Here is a 21,247-nt window from a genome sequence, read left to right as displayed (position 1 = left end):
GTACACACACACACACTGGAATATCATTAAGTCACAAAAGGAAGGGAATCATGCCATTTATTACAATATGGATGGATTCTGATGGCCTTACACAAGTGAAATAAGTCAGAAAGAGCCAGACAGTGTTTGATTTCAAGGGGAATCCAAATGAGAAAAAAAGAAAAAAACAACACCTCATTGATATAAAGATTGGCAGTTGCCAGAGGCAGGGGTGGGGGATGCATGGTGAAATGGGCGAAGGAATCAAAAGGTACAAATTTCCAGTTATAAAATAAATAAGCCCTCAGGATGTAATGTACAGCACCATTACTACAGGCAATAACATTATATATTTGGAAGTTATTAAAAGAGTAAATCTTAAAAGTTTTCATCACAAGGAAACAAAATTTATAACTATATGGTGATGAATGTTAAGTAGATTTACTGTGGTGATCACTTCACAATATACACATATATTGAATCATTACTTTGTATAACTGAAACTAATATAATGTTAGTAATTATATCTCAATAAAAAATTATTTTTCAGTTATCAGTAACACAAGAGGCTGCTCAGTAAGCATATAAAAGATCTAAATAATACTACAATGAATTTAATCTAATTAATCTAATTTTAAAATTTTCACACAACCACAGCAGAAAAAAAATTCTTTTTAAGTGTGCACTTACCAATATAAACCACAAAATTTTGTTTTGGCATGGGAAATAAAATTATCCAAATCATACAAAGTGTATCCTGTGACCCTAACAGAAGTAAAATAAGAACCAATATTCAGTATCAGGAAAATTCTCATCTATTTGGAAATTAAACAACACACTCTGAACAAAAATGAGTAAGCATTTTGAATCGAAAAAAAAGGAAAACATATCATATCAGACTGTATGAGATAAAGCCAAATTAGCATTTGGAAATAGATTTATAGTTCATATATGCTAATATTGTCTAAGAAGAGCAAATTAAATCTAAAGAAAGTCAGGAGGTTAATAAAGATAGTAAGAGAAATTAATTAAACAGAAAATCAATAGGGAAGAAAGATGAAATCAAAAGTTGGTTCTGTGGAACGATGAAAAAAATGCACAAACCCCATACAGGTTGATTTGAGAGAGAGTTAAGGGAGAAACAGAATACAAATAATCAGTATCAGTAATTAAAGAAAGGAGCCAGAAATTACAGATCTCAGATCAATAAGCAGGTCTTATAAGACATAGCTTTAGGTCATCAAGTTCAACAACTTTGATGGAACAGGGTAATTTCCTAAAAGAAACAAACTACCAAAACTTACTTAAGAAATGAGAAAAGGAAAAACTACATGGATAGAAGATAAGTGGTTGTCGGCACCTGGGGGCTGAAACCATTACACAAGGATGTGAGGAAACTTCTGGCAGTAAGAGAGCTGTTCTGTGTATGATTGTGATCTTGGTGACACAAATACATGGTTTTTAAAAACTCATAGAAATGTACACTAAATTTTGGGGTGCCTGGCTGGTTCAGTTGTAAGAGCGTGCAATTCTTGATCTCGGGGTCATGAGTTGAAGCCCCATGTTGGGTGTGGAGATTCCTAAAAGAAGTAAACTCTAAAAGAAAGAAGGAAGGAAAGAAAGAGAAAAGAAGAAAGAAAGAAAAAGTACACTAAATTTTAATGAATAAAATTTTACTGTGTATATCTCAATAATTCTTGCCTGTTCCTGTCTTAGGGTTTTGCCGCCCCCTTTACCTAACTTCTAATAGCTTGTGCCTTCTTTTCATTAAGGAGTGACAGGATGGAATTCATTTATAAGAATCTGCTGTGTTTCTCCACCAGAACGTGGCCTTCCTGAGTGACTGTAGCTTCCACCCACATAACTTCCCTGTACCTTGAGGCTTGGAAGAAACGCAGGGGCAGACAAACACCTGGAGGAGGCCCAGTCATGCAGAAAACCCATCTCATTCTCTCTCACAGTCCAAACCATAAAGCACTGTGTGCTGATCTTGGGCAGCAGAGACATAAGCCTGTCTGGCCCTGTCTGGCCCTACTCCAGAAGCTCACATAACCTTCATTTCTTCCCAGGTGCATTCAAGGTCAGCTCCAACCTGATGATCCCAGAGTGAAACCAAAGTCCTGAGAATTGGTCCAAATAGCCAGAGAAAAACACACCTGGCATGAGGACTTAGATGCCCGTTAACCAGAGTTCTTGATGGGAGAAAGTTCTGCCCCTGGCACCTACCTGGAAATGTCTGGAGACCCTTTAGTTCTGACCACTAGAAAGGTGCTACTTGCGTCATTAGTGGCTAGGGGCCAGGGAGGGTGCTAAACCCCCAACAGTGGACAGGAATGACCTTGAAGACACAGAATCATCTGTCGCCAAATGTCAACAGGGCTGTGGTTGAAAAAAACCCTCCAGGCTTTGACACAATGCTAAGAAGCAGAAGAAGAACCAGAAGTGGATAAATGTCTTGCCTCAAGAGCACGTTGCAGCCTCCCTAGGAGAGCCCAGATCACCCATAAATAGGTATGAGGCACCCAGCCACTCCCACATCGACTCTTCTGAATGTTGTGCCTTTAATTCATGGACATGCAGCACATGAAAGTAATTTTTGGACACTCCAGCATAATTATGAACATTTTTTATTCTTATATCCTGTTGCTCTCTTGTCTTTGCTTCTCCGTCTTTTCCTATGCCTGACAAATCCTGGCCCAATTGATAATCCAGGTGAATCCGATTAATTCATTCCCAGTTCCAGACATAGTCTTTGTACATTGCCGTGGCACTTTGTTTTCCTAGATGACTTAAAATCTGTCGAAGAAGCTATAAATGGATTTACAACAATCACTTAAAACATCTGCACGTCAAAAAAAAAATGACTTCAAAATGTAGAACATTGCTGCCATGGTGGCATCACTATTTCCCGTTGCTACTTTGTTCCTGTGTCCATTTTTTCAGTGGGGTTTTCTCCAAACCCCACCTTCCAGACCCCTTCACTGATCTGCTTCCAATTAGGTCACAACAAACATTAGGTGCCACAGGGGAATTTGGATTTTGGAGAAGGGGCGAAGGGGCTTCCTTACTCCCTTTTGCTCCTGTCACCATTGCTACAGCAGCAACAGCCAGCCTCAGCATCCCCCTTCCTAGGGCACCGCTAGAACCAATCGCATCATGCTCTCACAGAGACATCAGCAACTAGTTCCTGTCCCTTTTTCATAGGGCTGAGGCCCAATGCTGATAAAACCTCTCCTTAGAGCTCCAGCAGTTGGACAGCATGCCCCTCCTTAGAGGCCTGAGAACCAGGGAACCCCTCTACAGGCCCCTGGTCTCTTCCATTTTGATGTCCCCCTGAGGGGTGGCACCTGCTGCCTGCAGTTACTTCTGGGTAACCTCAGCACTCCCTCGAACCCTTCATAACCTGTGCAACAAATCCAGTTTTAAAAGTGTTCAAAATACTAGTATATTCTAATTGACTGAATCCTGGCTAACAGCTCCTACTATCATGGTTACTGCCTCCCCTCTTGTTGCTGCTGCTACTACTCTGTCATCCTATAAATCTGGAAGACAGGCAGGTCTAGTTACCTAATGGATAAAGCAACAAAGCATCATGAAGACTATACTTCATCACTCACAACTGACAGATCAAGTAGATGAAAAATGCACTAAGACTATAGAGGCTCTAAAGAAATTTGTAACGCAAAATCTAGAAGATGTATATTCAACTCTAAGCATTATAAATGTGAGATATAATTCAATTTCCCTTGTCTACAGAACATAAAGAAGAATTCACCCAGGGTCCTCCATCACTCTAAATGGAAATGGCACAGACAAGTACATTTGCTGATCATGCAATGCAACTGGGATTTAATAACAAAATGGAAACTAAGGTAAGAAAGCATAAAGTAATTTAAAAATAATCAATAACCAGAAAGGAAATGATAATGAAGATCCTCCTTATATTGGTTTACCTAGCAGGTAAGCTAACATTCCTACATAGTATAAAGGATTACCATGCAAAATAATGTAAAATGTAAAATTTTATTCAACTAAAAGGAAAGATAATTCTGGCAATGGCGATGGTCTATGGTGTATCCACAGAAACATAATATTCACTCCTCCACAAATAAAAGATCATCACTAAAATCCTCTTAGATATATGTTAAATATCCACCAAGGATTGTAGTATAGCATCAAGCACTTAAAATGCCAATTCTGGGATCCCTGGATGGCACAGCAGTTTGGCGCCTGCCTTTGGCCCAGGGCGCGATCCTGGAGACTGGGGATCGAGTCCCACGTCAGGCTCCCAGTGCATGGAGCCTGCTTCTCCCTCTGCCTGTGTCTCTGCCTCTCTCTCTCTCTCTGTCTCTCTCTCTCTATCATGAATAAATAAATAAAATCTTAAAAAAATAATAAAAATAAATAAATAAAATGCCAATTCCCTCATTATTTAACATATGACACACTAGTAGGTCCATACATATAATAGTATGCAACAAAATCTTACAGGAATTATGTTTCCCTCTAGACTGCAATCAGTATTTGTTGGGGTATAAATACAGAATAAAATGGTACAGTTCATTCCTGAATGAATGAAAATAACATTTAGCAAAATAAAAAATAAGACAGTATTTTTAAATAGCACGTGTTATGGGTTGATTGAGTAAGGTTTGGTGGTGGGAGGAGGGGGACGAGACAGTGATCATCACTGGGTTGGGGCAGTGGGAGTTGAGCAAAAGTGAAATGGCCATGTTGGGAGTGAATCAGAGAATGCGTGAGATTCCCCTAGGCTCAAATCCAAAGATGTGGTGGACGGCCTTTTCTTTCTGGCACTCATAACTCAGAATCGGTTGGCCATAAACTATGATCTGTCTGAAGCTCTGGATGAAGCAAAGAGAGGAAACAAATAAGCAAAAGCTCTAGGTGGATATTTGCTTTCTTTCACTGTGATTATATAGCTCTTGATGGCATGAGCTGGAATTTGTAACCGAACATTGTAATTGCTTGTGCTCACTTCCTCCTTATGGTTATTACCAATAACAATGATTTTTTTTCCAGTAGGATCTATAATATATCTCACAGCTTTATCATGAAGTATTTGTTGTTATTCCTTCTTTCAACAATGAGCATAAAGTTGAAAAAGAAACATTAAGTGTTTATCACAGGGAATACTCTTCCACCAATTATTTTTTCATAATTTTTTATTCTTTCTCTCTCTCCTATCCCATCTCTCTCTCTTGCACACATGTGTGCAATCCAAGATGTATAATTGTATGCAAGGGAGATAAGGTCATTTGTATCGTGATTCTACATATTTTTTATTACATCTACCTCTTTACACTTGAAAAGACTTGAAACATGATTGTGTTACCTTTGGCGTCTTCACACCTGAACTCATGTCTTGTGGGAACAATTTTACTAGAGGATAGTTGTGTGCTTGTATTACTAGCTGTCTACAGTTGCATACACATTACCCCAAACTAAGCAACTTAAAATGATAAGCATTTACTCTCTAAACAATTTGTGTGGTGAGGCTCACATGAGTACCTCTGGCTTTGATGAGATTGCTGTCCAGCTTTTGGCCTGGATTAGAGGTTCTTTTGAAGGCTGGACTTAGGGCAGAGGGGAGGAATCAGCATCCAAGCTCAATCATGTCATCACTGACAGGCCTCAGGTCTTCATTAGCGAATTGCTAATCATCAATCCCTTTCCATTGGGTAGCTCAGAACATGGGAGCAGACTTTACTCAGAGCAACTGAATAAGCCAGCAAAAGGGTTAGAGAGGGTGCCCAAGATGGGAAAAAAAAGACTCTTCCTGTAACCCAATCTAGAAAGTGACATCCCATCCATCTGTTGTCTCCTCTTCACATGTCCAGTCTCCTCTAAGGAAAGGAGCTGCACAAAAGCATGAATACAAGGAATCAGGGGTCACTGGGCACCATCACAGAAGCTGATAATCATAATACCCAACAGAGTAGATTTTTTTCCAGAGAGCACAACTTAGGTTAAAAGAAAGGACAATCATCATAATGATTGTTCTGCCAAGACGACAAAGGACATCTATCCTGGGGAAAGTTTCCTGAAGTCTTTAGCTGTGGTTGAATTTCAGTAATGGGATTCCAAGCAATTTAATTTTTTCATACTTTCTGGTGTTTTCTAGGTTTTCTATAATGCTAGGTTTTAACTATAAACATTTAAAGAAATAATAAAAATCTATTAAAATGGCTGCAAAAATCTTTAAAAAGGTTGAAATGTGCTTTCAACAAAACAGTGTTACTATAAAGATAAAATACCAAACTCTTTTGAAACATGCTCCGTATCATCCTTGTTATGAAGCCCTTCCTGACTTTCCCATTACTGCTCCCCACTCCTACCCCTTGGTAGAAATAACCAGGAAAATAATCACTATCTCTTCTGGGTTGTGTCCTTACATAGCCTATTGCCTGCACCCACTTAGCTGTGCATATCCTATGATCTGATTGTGATCAATCTGGTGTAGCCCTGGTTTTTACTCTGCTGCCTGATGCACAATAGATACATAATGTATGAACACGATTATACATGTGTGTGCACACATGGAGAATAGTAGAGAACACAACCCGGTGAGGATGTCCTGAGTCTTGAAAATGGGCAGCATTATCTTCTGCTTTGTCATCCGTGAGTTACCATGGCCTTTGTGTACTTTGGCCCTGGAGATTTCCTGTGGGAGACTGAGTTATTCCCTTTTTGTTAAGCTCTACTAACCAAGAACAAACCACAGGCCCAGGGAGCATCATAAATAGCCATGGACCTGCCATACTTAGAAACCCAGGCTCCAAGCATGTCGATGCCTTTTTTTCTTCACTGACCATTCAGCCATGAGGCTCCATGTGCTTTTCTTCATGCTCCTCTTTCTGACCCTCTTATCACCAGGTAAGGTGGTGGCTGATTGCCAGAGTCTGCCATCTGGATGTCTTTCTGGCAGGTCAGACAAGACCCTGGATTCATAAGCCTGATACCAACAGCCACACTAGGATTATAACAGGGTAAAATAGGAAAGAGAACATTCCTTTGCCATTATACCCACTGCCTGATGCAATCTCATTCTGCTTTATCCTTACTTTGTGCCTTGGGATGCCCTGGTAAGTCATGACAATTGACTTGTAGATAGGAAGATCTGAAGGGGTTGGATTGCAGGGGCATTTACCGCTGTGTCTACTCACCAGATCAGAGGAAGAGATGGGTGGAGTCCCACCGACAGGAACTATGCTAAGGGCACATCTTGGGGAATCTGTTATATAAATATTTGGCTCCCAAAGGAATTTAGAGGCCAGTATTGAGTAATAATACACAGCTCTCATTATGGGAGAGATTATGTCAATAGTTGTATATGTAGGTGATCATATGCCCTTTTTTCACCCAAAATAGACACTGTGGGGAAGTAAGAAAATGGAGCACTGTTATAACTGTACCCCAACAGCAGGCATAAGTTAGAACTGTCTCAGCCAAACTGGCCATAGAGTCACTCTGCATAAATGGCATAAACATGGAATAAGGCTTCAGAAAGAGGGTTACAGTCCCCAGGAAAGGGTTATTGAGAAGACCAAGTGCTGCTCCATATTCTAGGAAGTGATTCTTATGACAAATAACAATCACACTGAATAGGTATCAAAGCATAAATATAGCCTCAAATAATGAAGCAAGTAGGAGGAACACATGCTTTGGAATATTCAAGAGCTATGTAGGAAGAAAATGGTTGAGCCAGGAAAAGGAGACAATAACACAAAAGGTGATGCTCTGTGATCATAAACCCTTAGGGCTAATATGGTCATTAAAAGTTATCAGATTTGGGGTCCCAGAATGGCTCTGTCAGTTAGCATCTGACTCTTGATTTGGTCTCAGGCCATGATCTCAGGGTTATGAGATCAAGCCTCAAGTTGGGCTTTGCACTGGGCACAGAGCCTGCTTGAGATTTTTCTCTCCCTCCCTCTGCCCTTCTCTCCCTCACTGTCTCTCTCTTAAAAAAAATTATCGGGTTCAGAGGCATCTGAGTAGCTCAGTTGGTTAAGTATCTGACTCTTGATCTCAGCTCAGGTCTTGATCTGAGAGTCATGAGGTCAAGCCCCAAGTTGGGCTGCACTCTGAGCATGCAGCCTACTAACTAACTAACTAACTAACTAACTAACTAACTAACTAACTTAAATAAATAAATAAATAAATAAATAAATAAATAAATAAATATCAGGTTCAAATTCATCATTTGCCTATGAGATGACTGAGATCTGTAGAAGTACTTCACAATTCTTCAATTTAAGGATTCATACATGCATCTGAAAATAATATGTCAGGGTTGCAGAGTTTGATAATCAGCTATGCAGAAAGAGTTTAAATAGTTTGTCACACTGGAGGAGCTAGCGTCATTTGGACCAAGCATGTCGTGAAAACACATATTAGATGGAATAATCTTTTTAAAAATTTTTTTAAGATTATTTATTTATTGGTTCATGATAGACACACACAGAGAGAGAGAGAGAGGGAGAGAGAGGCAGAGACACAGGCAGAGGGAGAAGCAGGCTCCATGCCGGGAGCCCAACGCAGGACTCGATCCTGGGACTCCAGGATCGCACCCCAGGCCAAAGGCGGGCGTCAAACCGCTGAGCCACCCAGGGATCCCCTAGATGAAATAATCTTTATGTTTGCACTTGGAGATATTTTCTTTTGGCATTAAAGGAGGATTTGTTTAGAACATTCTCACTGCCAGACACTGTTCTAAATTTCATATTGGGTAGGAAGTTATCAACTACGACTATGTTATCCACTGCCTGACTATCCATTATGACTAAAATAGAGTAGTATTTCCTGTTTTAATGGAGCTTCCAATATTAACCTTCCATGTTGTTTGAATGCTGTTATTTTTATCTTCTGCTAAATGTTTTGACAACTTTAAAAACAGGGTGAATCAGGAAGAGTGCATTTGTTTCCTCCTGATGCAAGCAGCCCATCAGGCAGACTTACTTGGAGTTCTTCAACCTATAAGCCTCTAACCAGGAAGGAACTCTGAGACTCCTTCTTGCTCTTCCTCCCCTAGTGGTCTCAGCTCTCCCACCTATTCCTTTTCTTTGCTTCCATATCCTCTTCTTTCACTTTCATCTCTCCTTCTAAGTCCTCTATGGGAAAGACTGTCATTTTGTGGTTTTGCCCCTAACTTCTCAATCCCCAAATATCTCTTGATTCAGTTTCAATAAAGTTAGTAGTCTGTCATCTTATTTCCAACATATACCATCTTCCAGGCACTTTTCTGAACTTTAGGCCTAAAAAACAAGTAAGCCATATTACTACGCGAAAGGATCTGAAACTTTTATAGGAGGCGACAAATACAGAACTGAACGATTATATCAAAATAAGTGAAAAGTTAAAGTATGGATGTTTGGGAACATGGTGTTACAGAGGAAGGGAGCAAATACTTTCTATGAGATTAGTCAAAGTACAAAAAAGCCCATATAACACTGATTTTATAAAAGATGTCATGATTGTATCTGCTTATAAATGAAAGTTGATTTGCTAGGTGAATCAGAGGACTGGAGGGGGCTTCAGACACATAAATGGACATGAATAAAGCCACCAAGTTGTGACAGGCATGGTGTATTACAGGTCCAGCATGTGGAGATGTTAAGGTGAGGTGATCGTGCCTGAGGGCTGGCAGAGAGAATCAGAGGCAGCCCACAGAGGGTCCTAAGGGCACATGCTGTGGGAGGAGGAGCTTGTCATGTACTGGTTGGCTCTGAAAATGGAATGAACAGACTCATTTGCTTTAGAAACACCTCTTTAAGCAATGACGATGCACAGGAAGGGATGGCCTGAAGGGAATGATCATGGGACTTTATCTGCAAGAGAGTACAACTAAGCAATTACTTTGAGTGAAGAGAGGGCCGCATGAAGGGAACATGTAAGAGCTATAACTGATTATAGTTAATGAATAAATGAATGCACTGGAATGATAATTCTTGGGTTCCTGAATAAAGTCAAAGGACATTAACCCAGAAAGAAAATACACTAAGGAGAATGTTTGTTTTTTTATGTTTCTTCATTTTTGAGATTTCAGACAAAGACAAAATGAGGGCCAGTTTCAAAATCTTGAGTTTTAGGAACCTATGCATCTTTCAGGTGGAAATGTGTAACTTTGAAAATATGGACCTGGTATTCAGATGAAAACTGGCTGCAGGAGTCATATCATTGCTCAGTAATAAGTGTCTAAATTTTAAAGAGTACCTGGAAAAACTTAGGGGAAGCCAGTAGTATGAAAAGAGAAGACAGAATAGAGAAGATGAGAAAATGAAAGTAAGGAGGTGAAAGGATAAGAGGGAATTGGAGAAGGAAAAGGAAGAGAATACCATTGATAGAATCAGGAAAAACACCACACATACGGAGCAAATGCAGAAAAGTTGCTAGGAGTCTGTCAGTGAATTAAGAAAAACATCGAGCTGATGAGCATCAAACCAAATTAACTAACAGTAGCAAGATTCAAGAAATCACATGTTACACAAAGATCTGGTAAAGTTGGAACTAAAATAAGGTCATAGGGTTATTTTACAAGTTTTCCCCCAGCTTTATTGAGGTATACAAATCAAAGTTGTGTATATTTAAGGTGTACAACATGAAGATATGATTTATGTATATATTTGATTTATGTATATATTTGCAATAACATGGAGGAATCTGAGGACATGATGCCAAATGACATGTCACACACAGAGGAATGCTGCATGAGCTCATTTATATGAGCTCTTATAATCTATATGAGTATAACTGTTTATAATCTAAACAGTTAAACTTATAGGAGCATTGAGTAGAATGGTGGTCACCAAGAGCTGGGGGATGAAGGAAATGGAGAGGTCATAAGTTTTCATGGAAATAGAATTATGTGGAAGCTGGACTGCTTCTACCATTTTCACTGCCCACAGCCATTAGTCCCCTACCTGTGACAGTGTGCCAGTTCTGGAGTCCTTGTGGCAACCCAAAGACCATTATTTTGAGTGTTTAGTTTATCAGTAAGAAAATAAACTGTTATTTAGGAGAAAATGTTCACACTAGCTCAATCAGTAATGAACTATGTAGTGTCTGGTCAAACATACAAGCCCAAAAAATAATTCATAGCAGAAAGAGAGTGTGGATAGTTTTTCTATGTATTTATATTATTTCACATGAAGCCAACAAGAGTTGTGACCCATCTTGTGATTCTCCAGTCCTTTAGAGAGAGTATCTATAAAACTAAAGAAGAAATTGAAGATAGCCTGGAAACTGAGGATAGCACGTTCTTCTAAGAATAAATATATGACCTTTTGCTGGTGCCAGAGAGACTATAAGACATACATTCTAATGAAAGGAACCTGTGAGAGAACTTTCAGCATTTCCACCATTTTTGCTTAGAAATCATCCAAAGCAACATGAGTGAGAAAATGAATTGAAATTAGCATCTTCAAGTAAACTAGAATATAGATGGCATGTGAAAAAAGAGGCGCATGACACCACATGTTAGGAGGTTCCAGCAAAGAAACTTCTAAAAGGTAAGGGGCACACCCTAAGAACAAACTTGAAAATATTCCTTTGCAAAACAAGAACAGAATTCATGGGTGATTAGTGGGAGGATCCCAGGGGTCAGTAGTGGACTTACAAACAGATAATTCAAGCTTAACCAAGAATGGTGTAAAACAACTTACATATGCAACACATAATCTATAGGTGAATCTGGAAGGGGAAAAGAGACATTATATTGTGAATAGCCATATATCTACTTAACTCCACGGTTTGAATAAAAGTAAGAGTTAACATAATTAATACAAGATAGTGGTTATTACAGGCAACTCCTGGCACATACCCTACACAAAGCTTTTGGTCCAAGAAAAACTCATCTCATTCAAAAGCAGGAGTAATGAATAGTTAACAGTACTGGAATCCAAACAAATGTTTTTTTAGATCATGAAAGATGAATAGGCAACAAAAGTTTTAAATTCCTAGACCCAGCAATCCATTCCAATGGAACTATATCCTATAGATAAACTTTATGTATATGCCAAGCAACACATGTATGTTGAATCATCACAGCTTTATCTGTAAAAACAAAAGATTGGAGATTACCTAACTGATTTCCATCAATCAAAGCACATTTAAATAAGTCATGGCTTGTCTATATATTAAGATGTTCTGAATAAATAATGTAGAATGACAAATCAATAAGACAAGAAAATGAATGAGGTAGAGGAACTGGAAATGAAAAGCATTTGGCTATTCTTCTTTGCAGTTGATACAACAATAATGACACACTTAACTATCATAATGATAATGAAAATTTCATGTTTTTCTGGTTGCTGCTATTATAAAAAAATCTTACTATAAAACTCCTGTCATGTATGTCTTGGTTTCCAACTTAGGGATAGAATGGAGTCTTACAATATGAATCTTCAGCTTTACTAGGTGAAAATACAATCTTCTCACATTTGGATGAACCAATTTAGAAACCCATCAAGTATTTGAAAGTGGAATGAGAAATGAGATGAGGAAAGAGAAAAAGAAATGAAATGGAAAAAGAAATGAGAGAGGGAGACAAACCATAAGAGACTCTTAACTCTGGGCAACTGAGAGTTGCTAGAGGAGAGATAGGTGGGGGAATAAGGTAAATGGGTGATGGGCATTAAGGAGGGCATGTGATGTGATGAACACTGGGTATTATACACAACTGATATGTGATTGAACACTACATCTGAAACTAATAATGTACTATATGTTGGTGAATTGAACTTAAAGTTAAAAAAATAATTGGACTAGACATTAAGCAGCTAACCACCATCTTATTTCTTTTGTTGATAAATATTGTAATATAAATATAGCATGAGCGTATTTGATTAATAAACCCAGGTAGAAAAAAAGAAAGTGGTAGGGATTAAAAATAGATGTAGAATTAAAATACTTAACAATAAAAGTAAATAATTGGGAGGAGTGAAATGATGATGACAAAAATGTAAAGTCATTATATTATATAAGAGTAAATATTTTGATTAATTTTAGGTTTGCTATATTAAGAACATATGTTTTAATTCTATGAGAACTACGACAAGAATGGGAACAAAGGTTTAATTTCCTAACTAATCGAAAAAAATGAAATGATTAAAATAATCCAATAGAAAAGAGGAATTGAGAGAGAGAAAAGGAATAGGGAAACAGAAAACAAAGTACGATGGTAAAATTAAACTCAAATACATTAGTGAAGACATTAACATGCAAATAGATTAATTTTCTACTTCAAGTCAAAGATGATCAGCACTTATTTTAAAACTCAGACAACTAAACTCAACTATATGGTACCAAGAAACCCACAAAAACCAAAACCAAAACCAAAACCAAGACGAAAAAACAACCAAGCCACACAAAATGAAACCATTCAGAAAGGTTAGAAGGAAAAGGAGGGTGTTGTAGGCTAACCAGTGTCCCTACAATCCCAAGCCTTGGACCTCAGAATGTGACCATATTTGGAGACTGGGGTTTCACGGTGGTGATTAAGTTAAATGAAGTCATTAGTGTGGGACCTAACTCAATATAGCTGGTGTCCTTATAAGAGGAGGAAATTTGGACACAGACACATACGAGGGAACACAGTGTGAAGACACAATAAGGAGATGGTCATCTGCAAACCAAAGAGGTGGAACTGATCTTGTCTCAGGTCTCTCACAAAGAATCTTAATGCACTGCATACAACTACAGAATACAAAATTTTAAGCACAGCCAAAGCATTTCTAAAAATGGCCATATACTCAGTCATAAAGCAGCAAAGGGTGGGAAGAAGCTGAGAAAGTCCACTCTTCCTCCAGTCATGGGTGCATAAGTAGAGAGGCCACTAATGGAATCTGATGCACAAAAGGGTCAAGGAGCCGAGGGACACTCTGTAGACACTGTGGCTTTCAGTGAGTGTGGAGCAGCCGCCAGCTGAGGCTGGACGTGGACGGGAGCCCCTGGGAGACCCCTCTCCTAAGGTCAGAAGAACCCAGAGAGGCTCCATAGAGCTCCAGCCGTGGCGTATTGTGAAAGGGAAAAACCGTATGTCAAGGCGAGTTTTTTCTGTTTTCTTCTAGGACTTTTACAGCTTTGGGTCTTACACTAAAGTCTTTAATCTATTTTGAGTTAATTACATATCACATATGTATATATATATAATGTCATCTGCAAACAGAGACAATTTTACCTCTTCATTTTCAGTTTGGACACCTTTGATTTTTTTTTTTTTTCTTGCCTGGTTGCTCTAGCTGGGACTTCCATACTGTGATGAATAAAAGTAGTGACAATGGAAATGCTTGCTTTTTTTCTGATCTAGAGGGGAAAACTTTATTTATTTATTTTTTAAAAAAGATTTATTTATTTGAGAGAGAGGCAGAGATGGAGGAGGAGGGAGAAGCAGGCTCCACGCTGGGAGCCCAACACAGGACTTGATCCGGGGACTCCAGGATCATGCCCTGGGCTAAAGGCAGGTGCTAAACCACTGAGCCACCCAGGGATCCCCAGGGAAAGACTTTAAATTCTGCCACTGAATATGTTGTTAGCCATGGGTTTGTCATATTTGGCCTTTATTACGTTCAGGTATGTTCCTTCTATACCCAGATTATTGAGTGTCTTACAGGAAACGACATTGAATTTTGTCAAATGCTTTTTCTTGATTTATTGAGACAATCAGATGATTTTTATCTTTCATGCTGTATATCACATTTATTGATTTGCATATGCTGAACCATCCTTGCATCCCAGGGAAAGTCATTCTTCATCATGGTATAGGATCCTATTAACATACTGTTAAACTCAGTTTGCAAGTATTCGGTTAAGAATTTTTGTATCTGCATCCAGAGTATCGGCCTATAGTTTCATCTTCCTGTAGTGTCCTTATCTTTGTTATCAGGGCAATGCTGGCCTTGTCAAATAGTTTGGGAGTGTTCCCTCCTCTTCATTTATGCACGTCCAGCTCCATGAGCAGCTGTGGGTGTTGGTGAGCGCTTCCAGCAGCAGGCACAGCGATGGAGGCTAAAACAGGCATCAGATCAGAGGTGTGCAAGTGCTTAGCCCCAGTGTGCAGGCATGGCATGGGGGGTCAGTTGTGGAGGGTCTCCACGGATGTCTTTTTTTTAATTTTATTTATTTATTTATTTATTTATTTATTTATTTATTTATTTATTTATTTATTTTCCACGGATGTCTTGAACCAGAGAAGCTGCAGAAGCCTGGACTGGATGCCGTCTAGGTCCCCAGCTCTGGCAGGGGGCAGGGCAGGGGAAGGAGTAGGAAGGGACTCAGGTAGCTGGCATCAGGAAAGAGACATCTGCAGGGGTCTGTGGCCGCTGCACTGGCCGCTGGTATTTTTCTACAGCAAAAATTGCTGGGGTCGTGGCAGAGCAGGTCACTGGGGAGGGCAGTTGCCAGCTGCATGTGGCTGTTGCAGTAGCCTCTGCTTTTCTCCTCTGTCCCTAGTCACCTCCACGCATCACTGCTTTGCCAGTCTTGGAGGGATGAAACCAAAACAGGTCCTTCAGGTGATGCCCCGAAGGCCGGGGAGGCTGCTGGCTAACCCTCTCCCCCTTCCCTTATTGGGGGGCTCTTTCTAGATGGGAACCTCCCTGTGAGCGCAGAGCAGTGCTGGCCTGGAGGATGGGGTGGCACAGGCACGCTGAAGCTCTTCTATCCCTTCCTGTGCAATTATTTCAGGCTTTTTGTTGCATCGTGTTGCACTGATGCTTCTTACGTGGACAGCGGAGCTCTTCCAGGATGGCTTTTGCTCCTGGAGAGCTGTCTTATTGTCGATCTTCATGAGTTGGGGGGGGGGGCGCAGAAGCTGGGCCTCCCACATCACCACCATGGTGATGTCACTCCCTCTTCCCTTCCGTAGGGCCCTGTCACTTTGGATTTTAGTTAATTAGGTTTTCTCTGGGAGCTCAGCTCTGTGCTGGGCTTCTAAGTGAACAATCCAGCTTGATCTCTTCATCAGAAAAAGAGCAATTTCTTTTGTAATTTTACATCCTAAATAGCAGTAGAAGTTCACTTCTGTTCTTTCTCTAACCTCATCTGTTGGAGAGTATTACTATCACTATCATCCGTTCCGTGGGATTTATTAGAATTCCACTCTCACTCTGAGGCCGCCTTCTTTCTGTGTTAAATTCTTCCTTCATGGTGCATGTCTTTTAGAATTTCCCTTGCTTTAGATATCTTGGTGGTAAATCATGTCAGTCTTTATCTGTCAATTTGTAAATGTTATCCTTATTCTGGAAAGAAAGTGTTACTAAGTACACAATTCTACACCAGCGATAATTTTCTCTCACAGGCCATTCTTTTCTGACTTTCATGTTGCTGTTATTTATAATTATTTCTTTTTTCAATTTTTATTTCTAAATTTGTTATTACTACTTTTTAATTAATATTTCGTTTTAAGTTTTTTTATCTTTTTTCCAGTGTTTTTGTGATCTAGCCTTTATTTTGTTTTATAACTTAATGTGAATTTCTTTACTATCATCTTTTATCTTGAATCTGTGCATGTGTATTTTTCCATCATTTCTGGAGAATCTCTTTAAGCACTACCTCCTCTCATTCCTTTCCTGTCCAGGGATGTGAATTAAAGAAATGTGAGATGCTGCGTCTCAGTGCTAAGTTCTGAGTAAATAACTTAGATATATCTCCTCATTCACTAATTCTCTTGTCTAATAATTCATCATTAATACCGTCCATTTTTTTCAAGAACTTTTTGTCATGTCTAGAAGTTTCTATTTTTCAAAACTGCCCACTTATTCTATTATCTATATTGTTTTATTGTTGTTTGTACAACTTAATGATAATATGTTTTATTTCCTTGAATAATTTGATACATATATGTTTAAATATTTGTCACATTGGCAATGCCAATATAGTCTTTGAGGGTCCAGATATGTTATTTCATTAACTTTTGCTCATGGTACCTTATCGTTCTGATCGTGATGCTATGGCTTATCCTTAGTCAACCTGTATCTTATGGGTCTAAATTGAGAATACGTCTCTGTTACCATCCAAAGCTACCACTGTGAACTCTCCGCCACGTTTACTTCAGTCCCCTACCCAGCTGGCCGCCCAGTGCAGAAGGCCCACTGCCCAAGCTTCAGTTCACAGACCTGTCCTTGAAGGAGTGAGTATTTTAGAAAACTGCCCTCCCACTTTCAAGAATAGCAATATTTCAGAGCTGTTCTCTATGATCCATTTGTTCTATAATGGCAGTCACTTGAGAGTACCAAACTTGCATTTGTGGCCAAAAGCCTAAATCATCCTTTCAATCTGATCATATTTGTTTTGTATCTTACGGGAATTTCTGTTTCTAATGTACTGATGGTACCCTATGGTTTTGGGCACTCCGACAGATTCTTTTTGACAATGCTACCTACATTTTTTTTTTAACCTACATAATTTGAATGGCAGTTGAGGACGAATAGGAGAGGAAAAGCAGTAGGTTCAAGTCATCACTGACTTTTCTTCTTATGATTCACAGCATTGTCCAAAATTTTCAGAACTATATTAATAAAGTATCAACAGTGGACATTCTTCTTTCCTTTCTCATTTTATTTATTTATTTATTTATTTTTAAAGATTTTATTTATTCATGAGAGACACAGAAAGAGAGGCAGAGACACAGGCAGAGGGAGGAGAAGCAGGCTCCATGCAAGGAGCCCAACGTGGGACTCGATCCTGGGAATCCAAAGGCAGACACTCAACTGCCGAGCCACCCAGGTGTCCCTCCTTTCTCATTTTAATAGGATTAAAGCTAGTGTTTCACTATGAAATGCATTTTGTGTTCAGATGCGTTTTAGTATAAGGTAATATTCTTCTCTTCCTATTTTTAAAATAACATTTATCAGAAATCAATGTTGATTTTCTTTTCAGTTATCTCCTTATGAATACATATTTAAATTACTTGATCAACTGAATACATTGCATATGTCATTCTCCTACAGCCAAGAGGAACATTATCACCAAATTTTAATCTAAAAATATTGTCTTACCATTCTTAGCTAGGAATGGCCTTATAAGCAAATATAAATAAAAGTAAGGTGATGACTAAAAAATTCTCAGTTGATAGGATCTGTCCATTATTGAGTGGACCTTCAGTTACCTCATAGGTGAGAAATCCTTTGACACTATCCCATCTCTCAATACAGAGGTGAGACCAATTGAAACTATTAACTCTCCTCCTCCTTACTCTTTCTTAGTTTTTTCTACTGGGCAGTCATTTTATTTTGAGGATTGTAATGCCAGGTCATTAGTTCTGCCATTAGAGACTTTCCTATTAAATTAACTTGGTCATAATGTAAATCATCTGGAGAAAATAATGGTCTGTATATGATGACAAATTTTCAGCTTTTTATTTTTTAAATTTTTGGCTTTCTAGATACAACTGAAAGGATTGTTTAGAATGTCCACAAATTTATTTTTTCTTCTGATACACTCAGTGACTAAGGTACATTGAGTTAGGTTGATCATAACTAGATTCAGAGAGAAAAAGAATGACTTTTTTATTCTGAGCTGATTGAAACATAAAGAAATGGATTATTTATGTGTCTATAGAATAGACTAGTCCCACAGCTAGTATCCACATGATCTATTTTCCTGAGATTTCATCCTAAACAGACAGGAAGAAAGAAGGGGGTGAGAAAGGTAAAAAACAACATTGTAAAAGAAGAATGAGCATTTAGATTCTTAAGGGAGCTGAAGTAAGAGGACTGCAGCTTTAGGTAGAGGAAACTGCAAGCCCACTATGGTCTGTGAGCGACACATGATCTTCACTCCATCTTACCTCATCTCATTTCTTACCAAACTTACTGTTTTCCATAATTCTCAGCCTAAACAGGTCTTTCTGTTATTCCAATACACTAAGCAAGAGACCTTGCTCTCTTGGGATCCCTGGGTGGCGCAGCGGTTTAGCGCCTGCCTTTGGCCCAGGGCGCGATCCTGGAGACCCGGGATCGAATCCCACGTCAGGCTCCCGGTGCATGGAGCCTGCTTCTCCCTCTGCCTGTGTCTCTGCCTCTCTCTCTCTATCTGTGTGATTGTCATAAATAAATAAAAATAATTAAATAAAAAATATTTAAAAAAAAAAAAAAAGAGAGACCTTGCTCTTGCTGTTTTCTATGCCTCTAATACCCTCATGTGAATATTTGCTTATCTCTTCCATGACCGTCATTCAGACCTCAGTTTATCCTTAGAAGTTGCTTCATCCTTAGGAGGCCTCTCTCCATCCTTTCTATTACCCACATCTTCCAGACTATATCTGGTCAATTATTGTATTATTATTGTTCTGAAAACCACTTTCTGAAGTTAGCCACTTATTTTTGTATGGTTCAGATTGTATTCCCTGAAGATAAATCCTGTGAGAATAAAAAACATTTCTTCCATTTTCACTGTTCTATTGTTAAAGAAAAATGTCTGCTGAATAGAAGGTGCTCAGCAAATATGTGTTGAAGATCGATATAAAGGAGTAAAACAATGAAGAATTCGGTGTCCTTAGAACATAAATATGAAAGGAAAATGAAATGGGGTCATTTATGTCAAGGGGTTTTAAAATGGAGCCGGGAGGTGATTTAGGACATGGGCCTTATGCACGTCCTCAACCATGAACTTTTGAACTGGGCCAAATTGCAAATATTCCAAGGACTCAGTCTGAACACCTGCAACAATAAGAGATTTTGCTTAGTGAGATCCTTAGCAACCAATCAGATTCAGTCAAAATTAGCTTTCTGCCACCAACATCAATCAAAAATTCTTCGTGAAAAATGTTACAGCGCATTCCCTTTATGCTTCAAAAACCTCTGATTTTTGCTCCCTAGTAGGATGCTATCTGCATTGCTACCCAAATCTCTGTACCCCAAATTGCAATTCTTTGATCCCACACAAACACTCTTGCGTAATGATGGCCTTTTCACAATTTTATGTTGACATGTATTTTGTCTATCCCATTGTTGTTCCATTTTGACATTTACCAAAGTTCTTTTTGAAGCATAAATTAGCAATGCCAGGAACTTATAAGAAAAGGAGGGAAGAGTTTGTTAACAGTTGGGCTGTTGGGTAAAAAAGGCAGTGAAGGTGATGGAACGATTGAATAGATCCTTTGTCTGGCTTCTCTTCTTCACATGGAAATCCTCATAGAGAACTCCGGTTTTCACACTTAACAGTGTTTAGTGTCCTACACTCCCTCATAAACTAATTCTTTCACTGCCTCTCTTCTTCTGCAGTAAGAAGTGGTTTGGCTTCTGGGGAAAGTCATTGTTTAAATCTGTCTGGCGTTTGCAGAAGAGACATCTGCAAAATGACAGAGGATCAGATTGGTGCCTGCAAAAGAAGATGGGTGTGCTGTAGAGCGTGGTGGATTCTTATACCAGTTCCAACGCCAGTTATCTACTCAGATTATCAAGAACCCCTTAAGCCTAAATTGAAATGAAATTAGGAAAAGCATCAAAAGGAAAGTTCTTTGCCTCTAAAATCATTGGAATATACATATTAAACACTCTCTGCTTCATTACCAATTCCTATTACCCCTTGTCAATAAAAATAAATAAATATGGATTTCAAATCTCCAGACACTACTTCTTTGTGACTCATCTTCAGATCCGAACAATCTCTTGAAAAGTGAAAAGCTCAAAAAATAAATAAATAAATAAATAAATAAATAAATAAATAAAAGCTCATTTATGTAACAAAAGTGTTTTTTTAAAATTTGTCACCAAAAGACCAAAAAGATTAACAAAAAAGTTGCAAATGAACATATAGTTATACAAAACATAGTTAAATAGACACACGGTACAAAGGAAATGCAAAATATAGGGAAATACAAAAAACATCAGGGGTGAGGAGAGCTGTAGGTTGGGAAAAGGGAGAAAATTGGAACAGAGCAGGAGGAAATCATTTGGGATAAGACATAATGATTTTCACTGTATGGCAGATAATTGGAAGGAGATGAAGACAAGAAAGGAAAGAGAATGGAAGCTTGAAGATCAACAGAAATGTATATTATGTAATCTGAAAAGTAAAGCCTCAACGAACAAGGAGATTCCTTTATTTCCCTCCGACGAAGAAACACTGTGATCATTCAGAGATTCTCAAGCTTTTACTCCATGAGACAAATAACTCCCCTCCACAGGACCATTTTACTGTAAAAATGTAGTGGCCTCTTGCAAGAGCATGCTGTCAATCTCCCTCTCTAAACAGACTTTCTGCTGTTTGACTCCTGACTGTAAGTTTGCTTTCTCTCCAGTGCCATGAGGAT

General features: G+C 38.8%; 1 protein-coding gene across 1 annotated transcript; it reads left to right on the top strand.

The window, feature by feature from the left end:
* The first annotated feature begins 14,993 nt into the window (after positions 1–14,993).
* On the top strand, positions 14,994–20,422 carry LOC129515066 (beta-defensin 109-like). Its single transcript, XM_055333775.1, has 3 exons — positions 14,994–15,023; positions 16,887–16,975; positions 20,224–20,422. Exons 1-3 carry the CDS (start codon positions 14,994–14,996, stop codon positions 20,420–20,422), a joined length of 318 nt encoding a protein of 105 aa, XP_055189750.1.
* The last annotated feature ends 825 nt before the right edge of the window (positions 20,423–21,247 follow it).

This window comes from Nyctereutes procyonoides, unplaced genomic scaffold, assembly GCF_905146905.1.
Source record: "Nyctereutes procyonoides isolate TBG_1078 unplaced genomic scaffold, NYPRO_anot_genome, whole genome shotgun sequence".
NCBI classification, from domain to species: Eukaryota; Metazoa; Chordata; class Mammalia; order Carnivora; family Canidae; genus Nyctereutes; species Nyctereutes procyonoides.
This window is presented reverse-complemented; position numbering and strand designations above follow the sequence as displayed.

Excerpts from the sequence above, each read along its gene's own strand:
- LOC129515066 (XM_055333775.1), top strand. The coding sequence starts at position 14,994 with ATGGAGGCTAAAACAGGCATCAGATCAGAG. Across the intron at positions 15,024-16,886 it reads AAACAGGCATCAGATCAGAG|ATATGTTATTTCATTAACTT; the intron begins GTGTGCAAGTGC and ends TTGAGGGTCCAG. Across the intron at positions 16,976-20,223 it reads AGTCAACCTGTATCTTATGG|TGGTTTGGCTTCTGGGGAAA; the intron begins GTCTAAATTGAG and ends TGCAGTAAGAAG.